Raw genomic sequence first — 22,245 nt, 5'->3', positions numbered from 1 at the left:
TGGCTGAAATAAGTTCAGACTTTTTTACTTCCCCTGACTTAACCAGTTTTACTTTCTGTTTTGCTTAGAAATTGAAGCCAGGCCTGATATGCAATTGGAATCTGATATGAAGCTCGACAAGCTGGAGTCGTTCTTGGGAAGGCTGAATAACAAAGGTCAGTACAATTACCAAAGAAGGCAATGTATTCACTCAGACTTCACTAAATCACTTGAAGTACTTCTAAGTTAAAAATATCTGGTAACAGAAGCTGAGTATTGCTTTGTTCGGATGATACTTTCTGATTATACAGCTTGTTTTCTTGATTCAGTCTTCGCTAAATTTTATCAAAAAAAAAAAAAAAAGCTATTTCTTTACACATATACAACAGAATAAATCACAAATGCAAAAAAATGCAACTTTCTTTTTTCTCCACATACAATGCACACATTCTTCTTGAGAGCAAAATTTCTGAAATCTACACTCGAGACACTCTGAACCACATTGAACATATACCATGAAACAGCTTTATATGTTTTTTAAACTTATTAAATTGAAGATATGACACTAAGCTGCTCCCAAGTACAATTCATCCATCTTCCCGATTTTTGAAAATTGATTTTCTGTAGCAGCTCATAGAGCTTCCTTGAATAATTTGTTGGTTATATATGAAGCTGTCTAGAGTCCCCTGGCTGTTTCCATCTCATATGTCGGTCTTCTATGTTGTACAAAAAAAATTCGTTTGTGAATTGTAGTGTCAAATACTGAAAAGAAATGTATTCACATTTCAGCAGCAGAGGCACTAGCATTGTATAATGACTATACTAAAGCACTATACTAACTAATCTCAAGTAGTGACTTTCCACTTGTAGTTTTAGTAGATCTTTTCAAGGGAAGGATTTATTTGGTCAGAGGCACCATGGAATACATAAGACCATAAAATGCATATAACATCCTACCAAAACAACTAATTTTTGATAGCACCTATCTTTGTATTTAGCCATTTTTTTCCAACCATTTTGTAACAAAGATCTTTGCATATCAGTAACACTTACAGTCCCACTTCATCATTTCTTTTCCTACAGACATTTCTACCATGTTTCCCTTAAATTCCATCAAACAAAGCAAACCAAAATAAAACCACAACGACTATGTTAACCTCTTCTACAGTTAGAAACTCTAATTCGATTATTTAATGTGTGGGTTCTTTTCCTGTAGTTGCTGGGATGCCAGAGACAGTACTGACAGTTACAGGAAAATCTGTGAAAGAAGTGATGAAGCTGGATGATGATGAAACATTTTCCAAATTTTATCGCCATGTGGATTTCCCTTCCTCCTCAGTGCCTTTGGACCTTGATGAGGACTTTGATGCCATCTTTGATCCCTATGCACCAAAGTAAGATTTATTATTTTCATTGTTTTGAATGCAGATATAGGGGCAGTGGTCAAAAAGTTCAGCTTTAAGATATCTTAGTGGGTATCTTACTAGACATGCTAGTACTGGGCATGTCCATTTCTTCTACATATATTTGAAACCACTCTTCTGTCTGGATCAGTGAACTGATTCTGATTTCTTTACAAACATCACACCCCAAATGAAAGCAAATCTCCTGTCATTAGATGCTTCTGTCTAGCAACTTAAACTCAACTAATGATTTTAAACATTGTTTTTCAGGTTAATATCTTCTGTAGCAGAGCACAAACGTGCAGTGAGGCCTATGCGCAGAGTTCAGTCTTCAAGAAATCCCCTGAAAATGCTGGCAGCAAGAGAAGATATACTTCATGAGTACACTGAACAAAGACTGAACGTTGCCTTCATGGAGTCAAAGCGAATGAAAGTAGAAAAAAGTAAGCTAGCAGGATGGTTTGTACAAGCCACTGTCATGCTAATTTAATTAAAAACAAAACAAAGAAAAAATACAGAAGGAATAAAACATATTCTCCAAGAGACCATAAATGAGTGGAGGTATAAGGTTGAATGTAGGTTGGCCTAGGAAGTCTGGAGAAAAGGGCATGTTGGATTTCCTTAGGGAAAGCAACCTGTAGCCTCCTCTTGTGCATATTTACTTATTTTTAGCAGTCACCTTGTGCAGAGGTAGCATTGTTACACTTGCAGGGTGAGGGCAGGAGATCAACTAAAGCAAATCTAGAAAAATAATATGCTATCGGGGTTAGAGGGAGCTGGGAATAATATGTAAAGTTTTGTTCAAGTACACTGGCCTTAATTTTGGATCCTTTTATTCTCTCAATCTGGAACTAGCCTTTTAACTCCCAAAGGTTAATTTCCATTAAGGATCTGTGCTCTGTAGTAGGGCTTTGTGTTTTGCTTGTGACATTGCTGTCTCCTGAGAACCAGACTGACAGCAAGAGACAATATTGTAAAATTTTCTCAAAGGTTTGACAAGCCACTTTTAACATTTGGGGTGCAAGTTTTCTTCATTAAATTTAAGCAAACGGAGATAATTTTTAAAAGTTGCCTGTATTGATGGAACACTAATTATATGTCTAATACTTTATTGCCGTTTGATGAGAAGCATTTCCCTGAATTACAAATTCATAAACTGCTTTGTCTTTGGTTGCGAAATAAGCAAGAGCAGCCAAGAATTTAAGGCTTTAAGTTTACAGTAAAACATGACTAGTTCTTTGAAATATAAATGGCTGTTGCACACACTAGCTGAGACAAATTCAAAGGGAATTTGAGTTCATTAGCTTTGGCTACTTGGGTCTCTTTCATCATTAATCACATATATGGCATTGAAGATCTACACAGTACTTCACAAAACATTGGGTAAGTCGTGTTTCCTACCAAAGTTAGTATTTCTGCCAAAAATCATTATTCTGACGCTGACAGTTTAGTTTTGGATGGTATGTGGAGACTTAGGTGCTACTAAACCCACAAAGCTTTGAGGGTGGCAGTTAATGTAAGTTCAACCTGTTTTTTACTGTTGCTATTGTGGAGGGGAAACCTGGAAATATTAAATATTTAAGGAAAATATTTTTGGAATGCAGCAACCAAAGCTATTTTGAATATAATTTTGTGTGTGTTTTCTCTCTATCTCTCTCTCTCTCTCTCTCTCTCTCTTTTTTAATGTGCAAGTGTCTACAAACTCAAATTTCTCAGAAGTAGCACTTGCTGGCTTGGCAAGCAAGGAGAACTTCAGCAATGTTAGCCTGCGGAGTGTTAATCTCACTGAGCAGAACTCTAACAACAGTGCTGTGCCATACAAGAAGCTAATGCTGCTACAAATTAAAGGTATGCTGGAGCTGTTTTTTACTTTCTGTACATTCTGGGCTGATTGCAATATGTGGGAGTTTCCATCACAATTGAATGCTTACTTTGTTCCAGGAGATCTCCAGGTCAAGATTTATGCACAGAAGCTTTTAGCTTTTCACACTAAGTGAAAACTGTGTGACAAATGCAAAACCTTACAAATAGGTGTATGTTATCTAAGGAGAAAACAGAATATTTCAGGAATTATAGTTATGTCCCCTGGAAATTGTTCAACTGTCCCATTTTTCTAGCGTTCAGTGTAGTTTGGAGGTGAACTGACAGTGTTTTTGCTCCACTTCCTTTTACATGACATAGCAATGTATCTGAGTCTGCAAAATAATAGCTATTTTTTTGGCAAAGTAAAATTCTTAAAACTTTTTACTGACTTCTGAAACTGTCTCATACCTTCACTTAAGTACATGTAAATGATTTTAAAATTTGACTGCTCCTCTGCCATTTACAACTGATTTCTTTCCAGAAGTGCATGAAGTTGTTAAAGCAAGAACAGGAGATAATAGAAATATTAGCTGATAGGAGGCAACAAATTTTGCTTCCTGTGAGAAAACCCTTCTTCCACCATAATGTTCTTCTAATTCTTCTTTTTTAACAGTCCTTTTCCACATAGTTTGCTAAATGTGCCAGGAGTGTTTGTCTTTCATTCAAAACAGTTAGACTCTGGCATTTGATGGTATTATTCATAGGATTATAATTAGCTTTGTTTTATCTTTAGGAAGAAGACATGTTCAAACAAGATTAGTTGAACCAAGGGCCTCGTCACTGAACAGTGGAGACTGTTTCCTGTTGTTAACTCCACATCTTTGTTTCTTGTGGGTAGGAGAGTTTGCAAATGTCATAGAAAAAGCAAAGGTAAGTACTAGTTCATTTTTTTTTTTACTATTTATATTTAGAACTATCACAGCATACATTTCTTTGATGTAACTGAGCCTTGGTGCCAGTTGTCTCAATAAATTTGTGTGTAACAAAGTCAGGTAGATACGCAGGTTTCCCGTAAATGTGTTTTAGCCTGTGCACTGAATGAAAGCTGACACAGGAGTGTGTAGGTTGCAAAGCTACAAGAGAAAAGAGGATATCCTCAGGAAATGAATTTGCACACAAACAAAAAATAGTCTGAATTGCAGGATGTCCTTTTATTCCCATGTTTGTTAAGATCAAGTCTTGTTTTAAGGCAAATGAAAGAATGAATGTATTTCTGTAACTTTTTCTCTAGCGCCTGTTTATTTAGGGCAACAAATAATAACTACTTCTACTGCTATTTCATGTATTATATATTATCTACTTTTGCTTTCTCTTTGAATGCCATATGCACGAGTGTTCCAAAGGCTTATGCAATCCTGTTCAGATAACTCTTAATCTCCTAGGCTTCAGAACTTGCAACTTTAATTCAAACAAAGAGGGAACTTGGCTGTAGAGCTTCTTATATACAGACTATTGAAGAGGGAATAAATACCCATACCCATGCAGCCAAAGACTTCTGGAAACTCCTTGGTGGCCAGACAAATTACCAGTGTAAGCATTCTTATGGTTACAATATCTGCTGTTTTATTACAATAAAATAGTTGAGTTGGTTCTGTCTAGAAAAAAATAATAAAAAATTAATATCTGATTATGTTTGACAATCCTTTCCTTAAGCTGCTGGAAGTCCTGAAGAAGATGAAATGTATGAAGCTGCCATAATAGAAACAAATTGCATTTACCGCCTCGTAGAGGATAAACTCATTCCTGAGGATGACTACTGGGGAAAGATGCCAAAATGTACCCTGCTACAACCAAAAGAGGTATCGTGCCACTTACTGCTCCTGTGGTAAGTGCAGGAACATACAGCTGATAAGACTTTCAGTAACTGCAAATGCACATGGAGAGGGTCACTGAAAATTGGTTCTTCTGTGTTACTGGACGCGTTGGTGTATAGTTTGTGCTGCAGGTCTCAAGACATTTAAGCATGTTATATTTAAAGTGAAACACTATTTTAGAAAGTGTAAATCTTTTTTCCAATGGTGGCTTCTAACACTCAAAAATCATGCAGTACAAAACAGGAAGCACTTCAGAAACATAAAAAAATAAAAAACTGTTTCCCATTTCAAGCACTTTTATTTGTATCCTTCATAGCCTTTTTTCTTTCATCTTTTTCACAATTTCACTCCTCTAAGATTGAATTAGAGCAGATTTCCAAAATAAAGACATAATGCACTTTACTGAACACATTCAAGTTGCTGCCTGTTTGCTGAGCCAGTTTCCCAGGCTGTATGATCCTCGTGGGTCCCTTCCAACTCTGGATATTCTATGATTCTAGTATCTGCAACAACTAGCCATTGTGGTGCAGACCACTGCCCTGGCCTTACTTTTGTTACAGTGCTAGCTGTGAGTGTTACTGCAGAAATGCAGATATTTAGAGTTTGTGTTGAACACACTGCCAGCTTGCAGCATCAGGAAACTGGAGGAACAGGGCATCAGCTAACCTAACTGTATGTTACTAAATTGTTTTTTTGGTTTGGTTTGGTTTGATTTTTAGGTGCTAGTGTTTGATTTTGGCAGTGAAGTGTATGTGTGGCATGGAAAGGAAGTTACCTTAGCACAAAGAAAAGTGGCATTCCAGTTGGCAAAACACTTGTGGAATGGCACCTTTGACTACTCAAATTGCGACATAAATCCTCTAGACCCAGGAGAATGCAATCCCATCATACCCAGGTACTAACACTCAAGTTTAGTCTTTGCAGAAACATAGATTTCTTGCCCTTATTTCACAGTGTTTAATTTGATTCTTTTATTCCCTTGTACAGAAAGGGACAAGGACGTCCAGACTGGGCTGTGTTTGGCAGACTCACAGAACATAATGAGACCATACTGTTCAAAGAAAAGTTTCTTGATTGGACAGAGCTGAAGAAACTCAATGAGAAGAATTCTAGTGAATCCCTTCACCAGAAGGTGCATTTAATAAGCATGATAGGTATTTCAAACTAGATGGCCTAGCTGGGATGGAAGCCAGGGCAGCTTATTCTTAAGGATGAAGAGCACTTCTTTTTATCTTGCTGTCTTTGACCTGAGGTCAGAGCATCACCACCTATAGTGAAGCCACAGAGTTGCTTGTTATTAGTGCTGAGCAGTTCAGTTAAGATTGGCAAGGTGGTTTTGACAAGGCATCAAGTGATGACAATATATCAAAGTACTGAAATATGCAGGAGTCAAACTGTTTGGGTGGAACTGTGGGGTAAGGGGAAAAAAAAAAAAGCTATGCTCAAAGAAATCTTTTCTGTGTTTTCTCACAGGAAGAATCCAGATCTGAGACTAAACCATACGATGTCATGCTAATGGTAGCTGTGCCCCAGACTACTGTAGGCACGGTCTTAGATGGAATGAATATTGGCCGGGGCTATGGACTTGTAGAAGGAGAAGATGGAAGGCAGTTTGAAATTATCACGGCATCTGTGGATGTCTGGCACATCCTTGAATTCGATTATAGTAGGCTGCCTAAACAAAGCATAGGACAATTCCATGAGGGAGACACATATGTTGTGAAGTGGAAGTACATGGTGAGCACTACAGGTTAGTGAACAATTCCATTTCATCCTGCCAAAATGTGGATAAGTGCAGCTAAAACTGCTGCCATTGGTGGCAAGATCCAGACCTAGACTTCCTTGTATGTGAAACTGTTTCAAAGGTTAAAAGTGCTAATTTAGCCTTCCTAGGCCATTAAGTAGTAGAACTTTCATTTTTTATTTTTTAAGGAAAAAAAAAAAAGTGTAGTTATTTTTCATACATCAAATGTAATACTGTGCATCTCTGCTTTTACCCAACAGTGGTGTTGTACTTGTTCACAAGACAGCTCATTAAGCCAGAATTGTGCCCACAGCTTAACACCAAAATATCTAGGCAGCTGGGCTAATGACAGTGGGCTGAATGTCTCGCAAGAGAGGTAGACAACAAGGAAAGCCTTTGCTGGGTAATGGAGAACAGTAACAATGTCAGGAAAAGTCCTTACCAACTCATTGCCCTTGCTGTCCTTTTTGCTGTTTCTGGAAACCCTTTGCTATGGGTTTCTGTCTCAAGTGGAAAATTTTGACTGTGTCCTGACAAAATGCCTGAGAGCAGCAGGTAAATGTTGAGAGTCAGTCAGCTCGGTATGCTCATTGGAACTCTTCCTTCTGGCACTAAAATAAGAAGTGGCTTTTGTGGTAAGTAAAATAGAAATAGCCTAAAAAATGATTGCTCCAAGTAGGAAAATATCAAAATTGGTTCAAAGGAGTAAAACAGCTATACAGCTTCAGGCTTTTAGCCAAAAAATGTAGGTCTTATTCAGGATCGTTGAGTTCAGATACTGTGAATCCAAGAAAAATACCAAAACTTGTAAGCCTTAGGAGAAGTGGGTAACACTAATACTGAACTGTAAACAGATTTTTATTGCAAATGGATGAAAACATATTCCATCACTCCAAAAAGGAATACATTTTTATGTAAGAGTCTGTACTTTTATGGGCTTGGATGTACAGTTGACAGTGAAACCATGTATTTTAGAGGTGACTAGTAGTTTGAATATTCTCAACTTGAAAAAAAAAACAGGATGCTCTCTCCTAAGTGTTTCAGTTGGATGCTGGTCAGCACTGCTGAAGTTTTAATGTTTTTTTAGGAATCTGATTAAAAGCTCCTTGGTTTTGAAAATCTTCAGTTAATTATATCTGTTTATGTAGTATTCACTGGAAAGAGTAAAATATTCTATAACTGTTTTTATTGTTGAACTTCACTTACTCTAAACATTGTTTGCTTATTATAACAAGTAAATAATGTTCCTCTAAAAAAATGTTGCTGCTAACCCTGTTTCCAAACCAACATGAGATATTGAGTTAATTTTAAAAGGGGAGAGGGGGGAAACAGGGGAGAAGCTTACCCAATCCTAACATTTTTACAACTGCAAAATACTGCTTTGGTGTTCTTTTGTTCTGTAGGTTTTCTACCAAGAAAGATTTTTCTTTTATACCTGTAGCTTTGTCAACTGTTGCTGTTTCCAGTATCACTCAGCAGCCAGATACTTTGCTGCCAAAGAACAGTGTGTAATGTGGAAAATGAGCCATAATGCACTTTTCTGGTAACATGACAGGACATACCATTTCACAGGCTAATTTGCTTAAGTGATTGTCAGTTATTTTTCTCCAGATACTACCAGTTCTTTCTTAATGCTCTTTTTGGCCCACATGGGCTTACATCCACCTGAAGAGACAACACCAGCTTTGCACAAGGGCACACTACACTGGCTTGGTGACCTAATGTTCCTGCAACTGGACTTTTTATCTTTCCTGTTCTGGCCAGTATAGTACCGAGCTGGCAGATGAGATTAAACCACTTATTTAAATTTATAGCCAGTGTTCTTTCTTCAGCATGTGCTTTCTGTTTTGCAGTTGGAAGCAGGCAAAAAGGAGAGCAACAAGTAAGGGCTGTTGGAAAAGAGAAATGTGTGTATTTCTTTTGGCAAGGAAGACACTCCACAGTGAGTGAGAAAGGGACATCAGCACTGATGACAGTGGAGCTTGATGAAGAGAGAGGAGCACAGGTGAGTTTCCTGCAGACCTAGATGGAAGTCTTGGTAAGATATGCCTGCCCAAGTGGCCACCAGCAGTAAATGTGGTTGATCCTTTGCCTGCTCTCTTTCTGTTAAGGTGTCCTTGCAGGTACAAATAGCCAGCCCTCAAATTACTTTTAGTTTTAGTCTAACTTCAAGAGACACATCAGCCTCCTTTATGGATGGCTATTCCCCAGTCCGTCTTACAAAGAAGACACTTCTGGGAATGGCTGAAGTCTTCTCTCCTCCCCCCTTAGGGATAGGTGAAGCACAGTGAAAGAAATTTGTGCCTTTCCTTCCAGCACATATTCAGGTAACAGGACTGCCTTCCCAGCACTGAGGAGAAGCACTCTGTTTCATTGAACTCTGTCAGAAGCACTCTCTATTGGGCTAAGATATGAAAATATGTTTGAAATTAAATTTTCAATTTGATTCCTCTGTAATTACGGAGAAGAATGCCTTGTTTTGCAGAGATTCTAGCAACTGCAGATACAGACAGTTTACAGATGAGACAGAGCACAGGCTTGCTTGCTTTGTCTTCAGGCTGAGCTAAGTGTTGCAGTGTCTTGACTGTTACTAGCACACAAAATGGGAGATTTAAAGTTAGTACCTCGATACAGCTGTAAATAATTCTTCAAGAGCAGTATAAATATGACTAGTAAGCCAGTTGTTCACAGGGAAGATGTACAAATACACTTGGCTCAGCGTGTGGGATGCTGTGCAAGCTAGCTGATTTAATGCTTGGCTGTAGCAGATTAGCTATAGATAAAATTTAATAAGCACAGAATATGCATGTTGTCATATAAGCCAGTTTTGCAGCAAATTTTAAACCTATTTCAGTTCCCACGTTATGTCCATAATAGTTTCAAAGAGCATTAGGCAAGATGGCCCAGTCCTATAAAGAATTCAAATAACAGCTAATTTAATCTAATCCAATTTAAAGTTTATTTGGTATTTCTTATCCTCTAAAACGCTGGATTGTTGGATCCCAGATAGAGGTTTCTTTTAATATACAGGTCACATATGAAACTCATTGCATGTTGATGTATATGGTAACTTCAACAATAGTCAGTAGTTTCAAAGTACTAGGAAAGCCATCTTCGAGGTTGGCCACAACTATATAATTTTTAATAAACCACAGGGAGTAGTTTTTTAAGTCTATATACTGGCTTCATTTTTTTAATGAGTACTGATGCTTTCAATTTTCAGGTACAAGTGCTTCAAGGGAAAGAACCACCATGCTTCCTGCAGTGCTTCCAAGGAGGAATGATTGTGCATGCTGGAAGAAGGGAAGAGGAGGAAGAAAATGCACAAAGTAAATTACTGTTAGTTAAGAGTTTCTGCCCCCAAATCCCTTTTTACCTATTGTGAAAGTCTCAACTGCCATACTCTGTAGAAAAGAGCAATAAATGCCATGAAAACGATGAGAGTGCCTTGCTTTCAAGGTAGTTTGCTTCTTCCCTGAGCTTAGAGTGGATTTTGTCAGTGAAGAGCAAGCTGACTTTGTTGTATTGATACATGTATAAATTGCTCCAGATGTTTTTTAATTGAGCAAAGTGCCTGTTTGCAGTATCGTCTTTTCTACATAGTCTAGGAAAAAGATCATTTTTATGAGCAATTCTTCCGTGACCAAAACGAAACCAAGTTTTTGTTACCCATTCATTGCACTTTGCAACGTGTTCCTTGAATTGCTGCAGTTAAGGTAGGGGAATTTCAAAGCAGATGTAGCTTGGAAATGTTCCAGCTCACATCTGAATGTGACCTGCTGTGCCTAAGGTGCACAGAGGAAGTGAAGCTGAATAGAAGGACTACTCGGTTTATTTCCCTTTTTGTTCCTGTATGGAACAACAGAACAAAAACTCGACTCTTCTGCTCATAACAGAGCAGACGTGATTCTTCAAGTCATGTCTGCTAGCAAGCTTCATAAGGCATTTTTTTCTGCAGCAGAGTTTCTCGAGAAATGTTAGCCAAGCCTGATGCTTAGCTAGTTTATTCTGTGACAATAGAGATGTACAATATGTAAAATTCATCCAGTGTCAGAACAGATGTTCCAGAGCAGAGGTCTTGAATTTCAATTCCACATGACTGTATAATACCGCTGCACTGTTCCTGTCTGCTCCAGGTGACTGGAGGCTATATTGCGTGCGAGGAGAAGTTCCCAATGAAGGAAACTTACTTGAAGTAGCATGTCACTGCAGCAGCCTGCGTTCCCGGACATCCATGATTGTCCTCAATATAAATAAAGCTCTTATCTACCTGTGGCATGGCTGCAAAGCACAATCTCACACCAAGGATGTAGGAAGAACAGCAGCCAATAAAATAAAAGAACAGTGAGTGTCTAACCTATGTTTTGGAGATGTTTATACAGACTAAAATAGTCTGCCTCAAAGAAAAAATGAAATAAAGCTGTCCTCTGAGTACAATTGCAGCATATACATGCTTGCTAAGGAGGAGGAATGGCAGGTAGTTTGTTCACTGGAGTGGGGAAGACATGTTCTGTGATCACTTTCACTTGGGGTCAAATGCACTTGTCCATCCTAGTGTACTAATTACAGTTGCAAAAATAGTATCTTTCCATTTGGAGGGAGATGCTCAGTGTTTGAGTAGCAAACTAAATCCCAGCTGATAGGAGGATTAGAACCAAGGGAGAAGAACCTTGCGAATAAGGGAGGGGAAATGAATTTAAGAAAGCATGTGAGGACAGCAATAGTTACAAATTTGTACAGTGAGAATCCCTAGAGTGAATTCATGCAAGCATCTCTTCCTCATGTAAACAGAAATGCTATGAGAATGGTTGTTGAAATTCTTTGCCTTGTTTATTGCTAATTTTTGTCATAATTTTCCAAAAGATTATGTAGACATGGAATGTACGACAAGCCTATGGGGTGGATTGGGGTTCTAATAATAGGAGGGGTCAGCAGGTGTGTGTAGTGGTGACTGGGGCAGGGGAGTTGGATTCACTCTATTTCTTTGTGTTTCGTAGATGTCCGCTGGAAGCAGGGCTGCACAGCAGCAGTAAGGTGACGATACATGAATGTGATGAAGGGTCAGAGCCTTTGGGATTCTGGGATGCGCTGGGAAGGCGAGATCGAAAGGCCTATGACTGCATGTTGCAAGGTAGGGCTGCGTTTCTGGGCTTGGCACTTAGTGTGCACTTTACTGGTCTACAGTGCTGTGAGATTTAATGTAAAGCTTCTGAAGAACTTCTCGGCAGTTGAGATGATCCTTTCAGAGATACGCTTCCAAAAAAAACACCCACAAGCAACCACCCTCCACTGAGTTAAGTAATACTGTTCAAGAAGGCAGCAGGAAAGTGCTGGAACACAACGTGTTTCATTTTCTTCTCTCCCCCTTCTGAAGCCCCTCTGTTTTCAGGCAGCACAGAGCAATACTTAACGCTGTTAACAACACATTTTGCTTCTCTTCTGAAGGGATTAGGGAGTGGTTCTGCATACATTCTTGTCCAGTCTTTGCTCAGGACTGCCAGCAAAGGTAGCAGGGGGATTGATTTACAAAGCGGAAAATTGGTCAGCTAAAAAGTAGACTCTGAGATGGGCTTGCTTTACTTGAACTGCAAAACAGCCAGTTATGAAACGGCTGATAGCAAGTAGCCAGGATCGTATTCAAGCTGATGGCAGCTAGCCTTTTAGTTCAAGTTCATCACAGCTGCTGCCAGTCCCCCAGGACATCTGGTTATCTTTCTTGATTTTTTCAAAAAACAGAGAACTTACAGTCACTCTAAAAGTTGATTTTTATTTATATTTTTTAACATTCATCTCCATCATTTTCTATTTGAAATCTTTTATTTTATTTTATTTTATTTTATTTTATTTTATTTGTTGTTCTTTCAAGATCCTGGAAAGTTTAATTTCACCCCCCGCCTGTTCAGCCTCAGTAGTTCATCGGGAGAATTCTCAGCCACCGAGTTTGTCTACCCTTCAAGAGACCCTGCAGTCATCAATTCTATGCCATTCTTGCAAGAGGATCTTTACACTGCCCCGCAGCCAGGTATATGTTTTAATATATGTCAGTAACAAGCAAATAGATAACTGTATCATGCCTTGGGCAGCAACTCAGTTACTGTAATCACTTCTAACTTAATTCATAGCAGGAAAATGTGTGTATGTGATGCTTTTACAGCATTAAGCAATAAAAGTAATTTTTCCACAATAAAGATGCTGAGAACTAATCAAACATGCATGTATTCCAAAAGCTTGCTATAAAAATACATTGTTTATATCAGAAAATCCGGGTTCAGCTGAAGTTCAGCTGGATGAATAACAAAAGGGATTGGTAAGCATTGGAATGATCCTGTTCTGATGCTGACAAACGTGTAAGGCTGAATTTGTTTGCAGAATTCAGAGAACTAGTAAGTGGCTAATGGTGGGTTTGTTACTTTTTGTCTTTACAGCACTGTTCCTTGTTGACAATCACCATGAAGTGTACCTGTGGCAAGGCTGGTGGCCTGTGGAAAACAAAATTGCTGGATCAGCTCGAATCAGGTGGGCTACAGACAGGAAAAGCGCGATGGAGACAGTGCTCCAGTACTGCAAAGGTAACAGATTGCTGTGCCTGGCTGCTCTGAGCGTGTCGTGCCCTTCCGCACATTACTGTCCCAGGGTAGTTGCTCAGATGCTCCCCCAGTGGTGTTGCTACGCACAAGTGTATTTGAAGGTGCATTCTCCACTCCTTATCAGCAAACCATTTGCCCAGTAACGGCATTATTTCCAAGTTGCCACATTACTCTGGTGACCCATTTCTGAAAAGAAAGGCTTTTTTCCCTTCTGTGCCCTCATTGTGGGAGCATAGTTCAGACATCAGATTTTTAAAAGTGGATTGTAAGAACACAGCTGCTTAAACCTGATGCTTTCTGTCTAGCTCTTCTTCGATTTCATAAGGTTCTGTGTGTCAAAAGACTGAATGAAAATACCGTTTGCTGATGTAACTGGGTTTTGATTTAGTGGGACAGATGGAAAGTCTTTGAAGATCCAGAACAAGTCTCACACAGAAACAAGTGACTGCTGGAAAAGCTGGAGCACAGAGCTAAGCCATTTGCTCAGTAGTCTCCTAGGTTCATTTCTATACGGCAGAGCTACTGCTGCTCAGTGAGCAGTGATTCAAGCTGCAGTTGATGATCATGTAAGGGTACTCTGACCAGATTCTCTTCTGCACTAGTGTAGTTTCCTTGGGACACTGTAATGCTTTCCTTTCATTTCATCTAAGGTTACATGAGACTGGAAATGGACCTTGCAACTTCTAGGGGAGGATGAGCAAAGAGAGGTGCGGGGGTACTGTCCAGGGACAAAGGTACAGCAACAGCCACGTTCTGTTAGTTCAGAGCACTTCGCACTGTGAATAAGTTGCTAGGCCTTAATTGGTGCAAACTCTGTCCTTTTGCAAGGAAAAGCATATCTCTTAGGGACCTTGAGACCTCATGATGAAACTGATTTTTTTTCTGTAGCAAAAAAAAAACAAAAAACTTTACAACTTGTGACACAGCTGTTGACAACTGTCACCTTCTCTCATGGACATTTGTATGTTTGAAGAGGGAAAGCAACACCCTTGTTGGATTCCACCATGAGGATAAAGCCAGTGTCTCCTTCCCAAGCATGTCCAATAAGAGCAGGAGCAATTGCTGTGTTTCTGTTCAGCTGGCTCATGTCACTGAGGGGAGCTGGTAATACCTGGCAGGAGATGGCTGAAAACCAGTAGTGGAGATGCTGAAATTTGACCTTTATGAGACTATATTACTAACCTGTGTAGTTCATCTTCTGATCAGCAACAGCAAGTTTTCAGGAACGGAGTGCTAAAGACAAGGCAGTAGCTGGAAAAACCTTTGGCAGGGACTGCTGAATTCCTAAAGAAGAGGGTAACTAATTCCCTCTCCTCTTACATCCCCCCAAATTTTTTTGCAAGTCCAGAGGAGCGATAAGATGTGTCTCTGAGATCATGTCATATGGTGGTCTTCACCATAGAAGTGAATGCCAGCATAGAGGAACAGAGCCTGTACAATGAAGTGCCTAGAGTTGTCCAGCAGGCTGGTGAGAGAGAGGGAAGAATCCCCCAGTCCGTATTCCTCATGTAGAACTGTCATCTTCTGGTGAAGAAAATCATATGTTCTGGCCCCAGCAAAGATGGAATCCGATAGGCATGCTGAGGTTTGGATACTTTCCCACATTGCTTGAACATCCCTGAGTGTGATGATGGGAAGATGGATTAATACCTACCTTCTGCACTGGGATAATTTTGCTGCATCTGAGTTTGCACAGCAGAAAGCTCCTCAGTGAGTCCTCATGGGTCTGAAGTTTAGCATACATATCATCGTTTTTTTCTGGCTACTAACTTTTTAGCCCTTGGCCATAACTTTGCAGCTGTGATGGCTTTTCCCTCTTTGCTCTTTCTCAAGAGCTTGGAGCTGTGTGGTTGGAGAGGTACAGAGCAAGTTTGCTACTCTTAAAAGACCAGTTCTGTTTGCATTATGTCAATCCCAACGTTGATGTCACAGTCACAGAACGTGATCTTTGGCAGTTTTTCACTTTTCAAGCTGTGTTGTTTTGCTGGTCCTTTCATGATCCGCCACTGGGCTTTTCTGTCAACCAAATCAAAATTTCATTGTATCAGGTTATCGGGGCTGACTGGCTTAGCAAAGTGGAGGAAATAAACACCAGGAGATACCAATGTTGCAAATATTTTTACTATCAGAATGTAGAGGAGTGATCAGAAGCATTAAAGACGTCTCTTACTTTTCTTTTTCCATTTCTTTTGTCCTCTGCCTCACTTTTTTCTTTTTCTTGGCTTTAACTACATGATGATATGAAAAAGATTGATTAGCTACTCTGAATATCCCTTGAATATACTTTTATCAATTCTCATTGTGCATAAATTGTATTTAACTTGTCAAAATGTATTGAATCTTTTTGTGTGTTTTTATCTGCTAAATCATCAGTCTGGAGAGCTGAGCCGCAGACAGCTAGGAGAGGGGAAGAATCTGGTTTGACCATTAGGGATTTTTACTGAGGAGATGAGCTTGTGATGAGGGCAGAGTTCATGCAATGAAAATATTTTTCTGCTTATGTATGAAGTCAGTCTTACCAGAGGGTTACACCTATACTGGACCATTATCAAATGTTACTTCCCTTCTATCTCTTGGCTAAATTACTGAGACTGGAGCAGTTCAATTAGAGCAGAATTTTTTGAACGCAAAGTTTTTAAGTACTTGTTGAATCCTTCATGGTAGAATGAACAAATAAACCATAGGGGAAAATAAATATGTGGAAGAGAGGACTTAAAATCCAGTATTCAGATGATAAATCTGTCTAAATTGTGTAATTAAAACATTCACATTCTGATACAGGTGTTTGACTACTCCACAGAGCTTCTATCTCCAGTATTCAATTTCATGCTAACATATTCTCTCTGAACAGTTTGCAGCTAATACCTGATGTTAAGCCAAACCTGTCATGTTCAGGTTTTGCGAACTTACTGGAACAATGATGTCCAGCCAGGCTCTCTGTGTGCATTCAGTACAGGTGTTGCATCAGTTCATGGGGTGCTCCCTGGCAGTGGGTAGGTAGCCATGGTCTTGTAGATCTTCCCACTTCACCACCCGCACAAATGAAGTGTAAGTGGAGACTGCAGTAAACGAGGTCGTCTTTAGTAGATTTGTATGATCTTGAGGAAATCTTAGTGTATTAAAGGTGTTCTGAGATCGTAGAATTTTGCAAGAAGTTACAGCCTTCAGGAGCAAGTTGGCGTCATATTGCTCTATTAGCAATACTGCTTTGACTCTGGACTTAGCAACACATTCAGATTTTCCAGCTCCCGTATAGAAGAATGATATGGTTTGACTGAGTAGTTTGAATCCAGCTAAGATGAAGGTATAAGAGTTTTTAGAACAATAGCTCCTCCCAGCCTTGTCTGCCTCTTTCCGATAACGTTTGGAGTAAATGAGTGCTTTTGTATCCTTGTGGTATGAATTCATTCAGCCAACAACAGGGCCTTTATTCAGCTGTATAGGGTGTAGTGCCTTCATCTACTTCTCTGATACAGCATCTCTCCCAGGCAGGGCTATTGCCATGTCCTACGTAGTGTACACACATACCCGTTTTATAGAAATGGGACTGCCTTTGATGATCACCAGTAATTACCAACCAGCTATTGCAATACTGCTGGTATTCTTCAGATCCTGTTCCTTTGAATTTGTAGTAGCAAAATGGCTGTCAGATGTCAGCATCCTGAGTTAAGGGCAATTACGCGTTCTCACTTAAGTCTTCAAGCTTAAGTTTTATTTGCTGGCAGGACACTTCTGCTGAGCATATTAGGAGGTTTTATTTACCTGAATTTGACTAATTTCAAACCATCACATTCTGCTTGCTCTATTCTTGCTCTGTTCTTGTAAGATAAGACATAGATTGGGTTAGGAAGAAAATGTGGATTTCTTTTTCCGTGTACATCGTTTCATCTTTGTTGTCAGATACAGTGAAAAACTTACTTAAAAATACTGAAAAATATGTTAAAAGATGCCATACTAGATTAAAAACAAAACAAAAACAAAAAAAACATCCTGGTGAAACTTATTCCTAATGCCTTAAATTACTTCAGCTTTTTAGGAGACAATCCATTAAATGTATTTACAAGGTAGTTTTGTGTAGTGGGTGACACCAGAAAATGTGGTACAATTGTACAATTTTTAATTTCTCTTTTTTTGTGTTTTGGCTTTTTAGGAAAAAATGTAAAGAAGCCCCCAAAATCCTATCTAATTCATGCTGGCCTAGAACCCCTGACCTTCACTAATATGTTCCCGAGTTGGGAACACAGGGAAGACATTGCAGAGATCACAGAAATGGTAAATCTTTTCATTGTATGCACTGTTGCCTATTGCTTGTAAGTGTGTCTTGTGTTGTTAGCAGCATTGCTGGTTTGTGCTCTCAAGCCCCCAAATTCAGAGGGTAAACCTGTAAAATACAGTTTAGGAATCTGCATAGGGAAAAAATAAAAATAAAAATAAATAATAAAATAATAATAAAAAAAAACCAGCATAGCTGAATTCTGACTGGGAATATGGCTATCAGAGGCATTTCCAGTTGTTTTCCATGTAACTTCTAGTACTGTTTTTTGTTAAAAATGGGGGCTAGAGAGAAGTGGTGCCTGAACCATTTCTTTGAAACAGATGTGCTAGAGTTTAGCAGAACAGCTGTTTCGGCTTTGTGGAACAGGCAGCAACCTGCAGCTCTGGTCAGTCTTCCAAGCTGCGTGAGCTGAGGAGTGAAATGCCATGCAAGGAATCAGCTGCTCAGAGAGCTCCAGCACTCACTTCCCCATCTGGGAAGCACGCTCACACCGAATTACACGACTGCTTTAAAAGCCTTCAGTGAAGGGTGATCTCAAGGCAAATGACATTTGCTGCTTCTGCAGCCATCCTTAGAGGAAAATGCTGGCTTTATGACTAAACACAGAAGTCAGCCTTAAACTGGGCTTCTTAAAGTACACAGTGTCCTTCTGCAAAGCACAGGCATTTTTGTGGCTGTTAAATCGTTGTAGGCAACGGCTGGTGGGCTGTGTGGATCTGCAGGTATAGCTTTGCGCTCCATGGCCCAGGCGGTATGGGTTGATCCCATGCCATCTACAGACTGACACAAGCAGCTGATGGTTTCAGTACTGTGATCCTGAACTTACTTTTTTCCCTTTTCTCCCTACAGGATGCCGATGTTTCTAATCAGATAATCCTTGTAGAGGATGTGCTGGCCAAGCTGTGTAAAACTGTGTATCCACTAGCAGATCTCTTAGCTAGGCCTTTACCTGAGGGAGTTGATCCACTGAAGCTTGAAATTTATCTTTCAGATGAGGACTTTGAGGTAAGGAGAGCAGGGGTGCGCTGTTACTCTGTGCATGTATGTCTATCCTTGCTGTTAAGGCATTTGGCAGTTTTGCTGTGTATAGGTGTTCGTACTAATAGTGTATCCTCTTGTTTTAAATGCAGGTTGCATTAGAGATGACGAGAGAAGAGTACAATGCACTGCCGTCGTGGAAGCAGGTTAATCTGAAGAAGGCAAAAGGACTTTTCTAAGCTGTGTTTATTGGAGTGAGCTCTAAAGGGATGTCTGTTTTCACTTTCTATGCCCTTTAGCAGAATTGTACCCCACATTTACAAAATAAATAGAAATAATCTGAAGTTATTAGTGACTACCTATCTGGAGGTGTGTAATATTATAAAAGGCCAAGAGAACTCTTTGGAAATGGAATTTGATTTTGACTCTTAAAGGTAATGTGTTTAAGCTCTGCTCTCCTATGCACTTAAACAGTAGTTTCTTGAGCTACTGCTGTAGCTGTCCTTTGGCTATATACAATACTTGCCATTTTGTTTTTGAAGAAGTTCTCTTTGTAAAGTGTTATTTTGTTAGTTTGTGGATTACAAAGAATTTATATTTATATAAACACATAGAACAAGTATGTATTTAACAATGCAATATATATTCACTTCCGAGACTTTCATGTCAAAATACAGAAAAGTAGCTGGATGGCAGTTGCTTGTACTGAATTAGCTGTACCACCAACATGTATCTCTTATGCATTCTGAAAAGTTTCTCTTTGCAATAGGTAATGAATTGTTCTCAGTGCTGCTTCAGGTGCTAAACTGAACAAAGCGTTTGTATTTATAGCATGGATTTCTTGAGAAACTATGCGAATCAACCTTTATACTTTAATATCCAAAAATGTATAGTGCCTTGTTTTTTGTGTACAGTTTATATACAAAAAAAGATTGGTCTGCATTTTGAAGATGGCTTAGAACGGTCTCCTACGTTACTTTTATAACAGTAGAAATAAAAACATCTCAGTTTCTAATACTTGTTGTAAACATTAAACATGTCTTTTGTGATATAAGAACTGAAAGTAAAAGCTTCTGAATAAACTCTTAGCGATGCTCTGACTTGTCATTATTTTGTACTGTAAACTGTACTAATTCATTGGAATCTTCCATACATGGTATTTTATCAAAATACTTTAACCTTCGGTGTCTGCGGGTGTTGTACAGAGTTATAATTGGGGAAGCTGATAAAGTAGAAAAAAAAAACATTGTATGAGATAAAACCAGGTTGTACAACACTTCAATGCTGCATGTTGGAACAGTCACACAGCTCCTGTACCTTCTGAGTTGCCCTGTTTTATACATGAAACCAAAATTATTATGCTGATTTTCAACCTTTGAAAACCTTTTCAACCTTTGTGCAACTGGGAGTAAAACTTGAACTGAAAATGAGTATGGCATTGTGTTCATTCTTTTCAATTAGCACTGAAGTCAGAATTGTTTTCTTTCAGCTAATTAGCATATTGGATAGAGTAATCAAGTAAAAAAAATCTTTATTGCTTGAAATGTTTTCCAGGCATTTGTCATTTCTATAACAACTTGCAACTTGTGTGGTTCCCCTCTGGTGGATTTCACATTCTGATTCCTGCCAGCACGAGTAAGTTGTCTTTGGCCGTGCAGCCATTTGAAACTCCTGCTGCCTCGTTAAAAAATGACCACTTGTAGCGGGGACTATTGCTGGTCTTGTAGTTCTCCTCTTAGGCCCAACGGAATGAAGTAAGATCTCTAAATGTGGAAGGTGTAGACTTACTCAAGGTCTGCAGCAAATATTACTCCATAGTTAAAATTAGTCTTGTTGTGAAAGATCAGTCAAGAAATTACGCTAGCCTTTAACTAAATAAAAGTACAGAAGCACACAAACACTGTTCAGTTGATGTGAGATATTACAGGTGAATTTTCAGAACTGGCGTATTTATTTTCATACTGGTTTCTGTCAAGAACTGAAAATAACACGATAAAAGGGCAGCAACAATATTCAGATCCAGGATTGTTCCTATACAGTGATCCTGTACTGCTATTTCCTCAGAAATCCTCAACTGTGTCTTCTGGAAGAGATACACTCTTAGTTTGAAAATGCAGGGCTTTTCAGTGACAAGATGATTTTTCAAGCACTGAGAGGTTTCCAAAGTCACTGCTGCCTTCATGCTATTGTCTAAGTGCTTTCACACCTATGCATTTTTCTCTTTCACCCTCTCTGGTGATAAAATCAAGCAGGAATTAAGTTTTGTTTATTCATGCTCAATCTATACCGTGGGGGTAGCACGTTCCTCTGTTTTGATTTTCTCTTTAACAGAGAGCTGATTTGCATAGCATGATTGACCTTGTTTTTCCCTCTGTCAGTGTGGCATCATTTATTTTTGTTGTTTGTTTTTTTTTTTTTTTGAAAACACTGTCAGTCCTCCAAGTGCTGCTGAAGGGCAACAACCACCTCTAAAGCCTTTGGAAACCCAGCTAAAAAGGGTGACAGCAGGCACAGAGACCTGCAGGCAGTGAAATATAATTAAATGTTGTCAGCTTTTGGAGTTCCCGTAATTTTTAAACAATTTGGTATCTTGCGTCCCAGTTCCTGGAACTGGAGCAGAACCCAACTTCTTTCTTACTGCTTTGCTCCTAACTTTGTAAAGGAAAGCTCAAAACTGTGGAGAAAATAAAATATCTTTATTGTCCTTAATATACTTGTCATTTATCAACATGCTTCCCTGAAATGCAAAGCTGACAGTAGAAAGCAAGTCAGTGCACGGCCTCGGTCGGAGCTGTGGGGTTATACTGTAATTTTCTGCTGCCATTCCTCTCCGCTGTTTATGGCTAGAAATTGGAAAGGGCCCCTAACATTGCCTGCAATTGGTATTACAGCCCCGCGTAGGAAATACAGCATGGGCATGAGGGAAGGAAGGGGGAGCCGTTTGTGTGCGTGGGGTATTTAATGCTGTGTGCTCGTTTCAAATAGACCCCAAGAATGCACTTCATGTCCAGGGTGAATTCAAAGGCAAAGTATCTGGCACAGGGGCTGTTTGGAAAAAGGCAGTACCTTGAACACGGCATTCTGGATTTTCTGTCAATCTCGCAGCTCTTGAGCCAAGATTCTGAATCTTATCTCCCGTGGTTTAAAACTGATCGGTCCTGAACTAAAAATACTGCTCTTTGATTTCACAAACATTCCTGCACGTGTAAGGCTTTGCTAGCAGTGAAATGGGCTGGACACCTGAATGCATTAGTTTGCCAAAACAGCAAATGAAACATTGTCTGAAAAATTTGCAGCCCATATGCTTTAGCTAGAAGAGGAAGGAAGATGGAAGGGAGGTAGTGGAGATGAAAACCTGATCTTTACAGTTTGTGGGGCTTGTTTCTGTGCACCGCCAGTCTCACAAACATGTATTTAGTGGGGCAGGAGTTGGGGATCCACGTCTAGTACGGTGAAAGCTGATTCTGAGCTCTTCTGAAAGCCTGTGGTGCTCTGATGGGAGCGGAATAGCTTTATCACAGCCCAGAAATGGGAGAAAGCAGCCTGCACACCCAGGGCACCGCTCTAACACGAGGCCCCTGTTCACGGTTTTGCTCTCCCA

General features: G+C 39.4%; 1 protein-coding gene across 17 annotated transcripts in view; it reads left to right on the top strand.

Annotated features, from left to right (window-relative positions):
• The window catches only part of SVIL (supervillin), a 137,694-nt gene extending 117,620 nt beyond the window's left edge, over positions 1-20,074 (top strand). For all 17 annotated transcript variants that reach the window (XM_035318898.1, XM_035318896.1, XM_035318892.1 and 14 more), the window contains 19 exons: positions 69-155; positions 1,196-1,373; positions 1,653-1,825; positions 3,075-3,230; positions 3,979-4,115; positions 4,628-4,775; positions 4,899-5,044; positions 5,779-5,954; positions 6,047-6,191; positions 6,533-6,809; positions 8,657-8,808; positions 10,027-10,132; positions 10,940-11,147; positions 11,801-11,934; positions 12,670-12,825; positions 13,229-13,372; positions 17,541-17,662; positions 18,516-18,671; positions 18,797-20,074. In XM_035318898.1, the coding sequence (XP_035174789.1) occupies positions 69-155; positions 1,196-1,373; positions 1,653-1,825; positions 3,075-3,230; positions 3,979-4,115; positions 4,628-4,775; positions 4,899-5,044; positions 5,779-5,954; positions 6,047-6,191; positions 6,533-6,809; positions 8,657-8,808; positions 10,027-10,132; positions 10,940-11,147; positions 11,801-11,934; positions 12,670-12,825; positions 13,229-13,372; positions 17,541-17,662; positions 18,516-18,671; positions 18,797-18,883 (2,888 nt within the window). In that variant the 3' untranslated portion in view covers positions 18,884-20,074. The remainder of the gene's footprint in view (positions 1-68; positions 156-1,195; positions 1,374-1,652; positions 1,826-3,074; positions 3,231-3,978; positions 4,116-4,627; positions 4,776-4,898; positions 5,045-5,778; positions 5,955-6,046; positions 6,192-6,532; positions 6,810-8,656; positions 8,809-10,026; positions 10,133-10,939; positions 11,148-11,800; positions 11,935-12,669; positions 12,826-13,228; positions 13,373-17,540; positions 17,663-18,515; positions 18,672-18,796) is intronic.
• The last annotated feature ends 2,171 nt before the right edge of the window (positions 20,075-22,245 follow it).

Source organism: Oxyura jamaicensis, chromosome 2 (assembly GCF_011077185.1).
Source record: "Oxyura jamaicensis isolate SHBP4307 breed ruddy duck chromosome 2, BPBGC_Ojam_1.0, whole genome shotgun sequence".
NCBI lineage: Eukaryota > Metazoa > Chordata > Aves > Anseriformes > Anatidae > Oxyura > Oxyura jamaicensis.
The sequence above is the reverse complement of the archived record's forward strand: the minus strand, read 5'-3'. Positions and strand labels throughout refer to the sequence as shown.